General features: G+C 44.1%; 1 protein-coding gene across 2 annotated transcripts in view; it reads right to left on the bottom strand.

Moving 5' to 3' along the window:
* The window catches only part of TFAP2B (transcription factor AP-2 beta), a 26,155-nt gene that overhangs the window by 5,813 nt on the left and 17,559 nt on the right, over positions 1-2,783 (bottom strand). For both annotated transcript variants that reach the window (XM_035895116.1, XM_009639630.2), the window contains one exon: positions 1,977-2,196. In XM_035895116.1, the coding sequence (XP_035751009.1) occupies positions 1,977-2,196 (220 nt within the window). The remainder of the gene's footprint in view (positions 1-1,976; positions 2,197-2,783) is intronic.

The following is a 2,783-nucleotide window of genomic DNA, read 5'->3' as shown; positions in this document are numbered from 1 at the left end:
GGGACCCGATTGCCTGAAGGGAGATTTTTGAATATCTGTCGGAGGTTACTGATAAGGGCAATAAAAGGATGAGTGAGCTCTAAGTGGCAAATACAGAGCTACTGTTCGGACGCCGATACATATGTAACCCCCCAGGGGCGAAATCAGGGAGAGTTTGGGCGCCTAAGATCAGAGTCTGTCCCAAATATCTCTTAGTTCTTACTTAAAATCTGCTTAAGAATTAGCAGTCACGCTTAGCCAAAGGAAACCAGAGACGACCGAGAAGCCAGACTGGCTTCCCACTATTTTATATCAAAGTAAATAGGGCTAGATGGCAGGATTGCAAGAGAGCAGGTTTCTATATTTCATCTGCCCCGAACCAAAAGCTTGTCTAAAATTTAGATCCAAGATAGGAACTGAAGTCAGCAGCAGCCAATGATTATGGCTTGGGCCATCTCCAGAAATCCACTGAAGTTCAATAATGATGCTTCTTTACCTTGATAATTATATTTTCTACAGTGCATCTCTCAGATGTTCTCCCTGCTCCATTTGTAGTCGTACAAAATGAGCAGGCAGGTTAGCAGCTGTAAGTAAAAATCTCTGCTGCTCTCCCTGGCAAGGATCACAGCTAAACATTGATTACAGACATTCACGTGGAACAGCATCTATTTTAGGAGACCCTAATTCTCACGTGTATTTTTGGGTGACTGACTGCATGTAGCAGGACTTTCCCCCTCCTCTCTAGACACGGAGCTGGAGCCCCTGCCATCATCACAGATTTTTTTACATGGGGGGAAAAAAATACCCGAACCCAAACAACAGCTTCATTTTAAAACACCTTAGAGTCAACGTTGTCTGATGGCAAGATATTTCCTCCTCTAAGATTAGCAACTTTTTAAACATGATCTCAAATTTATTCAGGGCCAAACTCATTGAATTTGTTTGTCTCATAGCTATGCTTTATCTTCCAGTCTGGCGTATACCTCACATGTAGAAAACCAAGTCTTAGCCCCTCTCAGCTTTCCAGTGGCTTGGGGGAACTGGTACCTCATACCATATCATGATTTCTTCCCTGTTCTGACCGGAGGCAGAGCCTTAGCTCACCTTACAGGCAAGGCGTGCTGGCAATTCACACTTCACTCACTGCCAAGAGCTTAAAGGCCTCGCTCTTGTTACTCTTGCCAGCTGATGACCTCGGGAGCTTAAATTCTTGTTGCTGGTACCCTAAATGCACGATGTCATCTTGATATGCTGGAGTGGCAACCAGGCCTCTGGGTTGTCCCTCGCCTCTTTTTACCCTCAGTAACACTTAAACCAACTGTTTTGAGGTCTTGAGGAAAATCCACTGGGACATTAGTGGGTGATTTGCAGAAATATTAAACAGCAAAGGCCTCAAGACCAACTGGGAGCAATTCCTCTAACAACCTTCTCTAGATGAAGCACTAAGTTCCCTACCTTCAAAGCTATCTGTTGATGGCGGGTACTTACCTACCTTAGAGGTTGCCTATTAATCAATAGTGTCCTGCGTGATGAAGTGTTAATTGCCTTAAGGTTAGGGCCCTATAGTGGAAGCCTCATGGATCTATCTAGGAAATCCCTAGAAATACATCAGGTCCTGAAATACATCTAGTTCGTCCTGCAACATCTAACTGCAACATGCCCATCATGGCTTTTTATTTTGTCCATTTGCTAAGAGAGAAGTGTGAGGAGAAGGAGGAAAGATAGAAAGTGTGTGCAGGTCCCTGTCTCAGTTCTTTCCTTTTGGGATGCTTTGGTAGAAAAGGCACAAGGCCAAATCTCTCTCTAGTCTCCATACATTCATCTCAGTGTCTGCAAACAGCATATTTTCACCTTACCCTTGAACGTGACCCACACATGCTATGACAGTAAGTTCAATGCACATTTGCAATCATCTTTACCGTAGACCAAATATTCCCGGTGCATGCATGGACGCCCACACATGTGGGCATGTTCACGCACTCGCCCCAGCCTCTTACCTTCTAAGAACTCCTCCTAGGAGGGATGCATTCAGACACTCTGGAGGAGAAAGGCGTCTTTGAACTTCTCCCACCGTTACTTTGTACTTTGAAGTTGAACTAAGCAAAGACAAGCGGCCAGGTACAGAGCAAAACACCTCGCCGGTATTGACTGAAATTCCACCCAGGAAGCCATCTTTATTCATCATCAAAGAAGTAACAGATTTTGGAGGAACTGGAACTGGAGAAAGAAAAGGGGAAGAAGGGAGAGAGAAACCGTCAGGCCACGAAAGAGTAGAGGATAACCACAATCTCTCTGACATGCACAGAAGAGCAAAATGAAAGGGAATTTTGAATCTCTGGCTACCTCCAGCAACCTAAAGGGTGCTGCTCCCCCAACCTCTAGGAAACTGCTCCATGATGGATGGATGGAGAGAAGGGTGGTGCAGTACAGCCTCTATGCAGGGTTTGATCATTGGGAAATAAAATACGTATTGGCAAGCACCTGGCAACTTTCGGGTTTGAGCCTGTGTCTCACCCAGAGCCCCCCGATGCCTTTTGTACAACGGACAGCGCCTTTCTGGAGGGGAAAAAAAAAGGAAAATTTACTTTTTTTTGCTAATGTTTCCATTACTGCTAAGCTGAGCCAGGAATAAATTCACTACACGAAGGGAATTGCTGTCTTAAATAAGTATCAAGGCTGGAGGATACAGCAACCAGAAGACAGCTCTGTTATTGCTTTGTGTTTTTATTAAGTCTGGTTTATGAAATAAAATGAGACTTTTCCTTCAGAAAAAAAAAAAAAAATGAACACCAGAAAAAAAAAAA

This window comes from Egretta garzetta, unplaced genomic scaffold, assembly GCF_000687185.1.
Source record: "Egretta garzetta isolate BGI_Z169 unplaced genomic scaffold, ASM68718v1 scaffold235, whole genome shotgun sequence".
NCBI classification, from domain to species: domain Eukaryota; kingdom Metazoa; phylum Chordata; class Aves; order Pelecaniformes; family Ardeidae; genus Egretta; species Egretta garzetta.
This window is presented reverse-complemented; position numbering and strand designations above follow the sequence as displayed.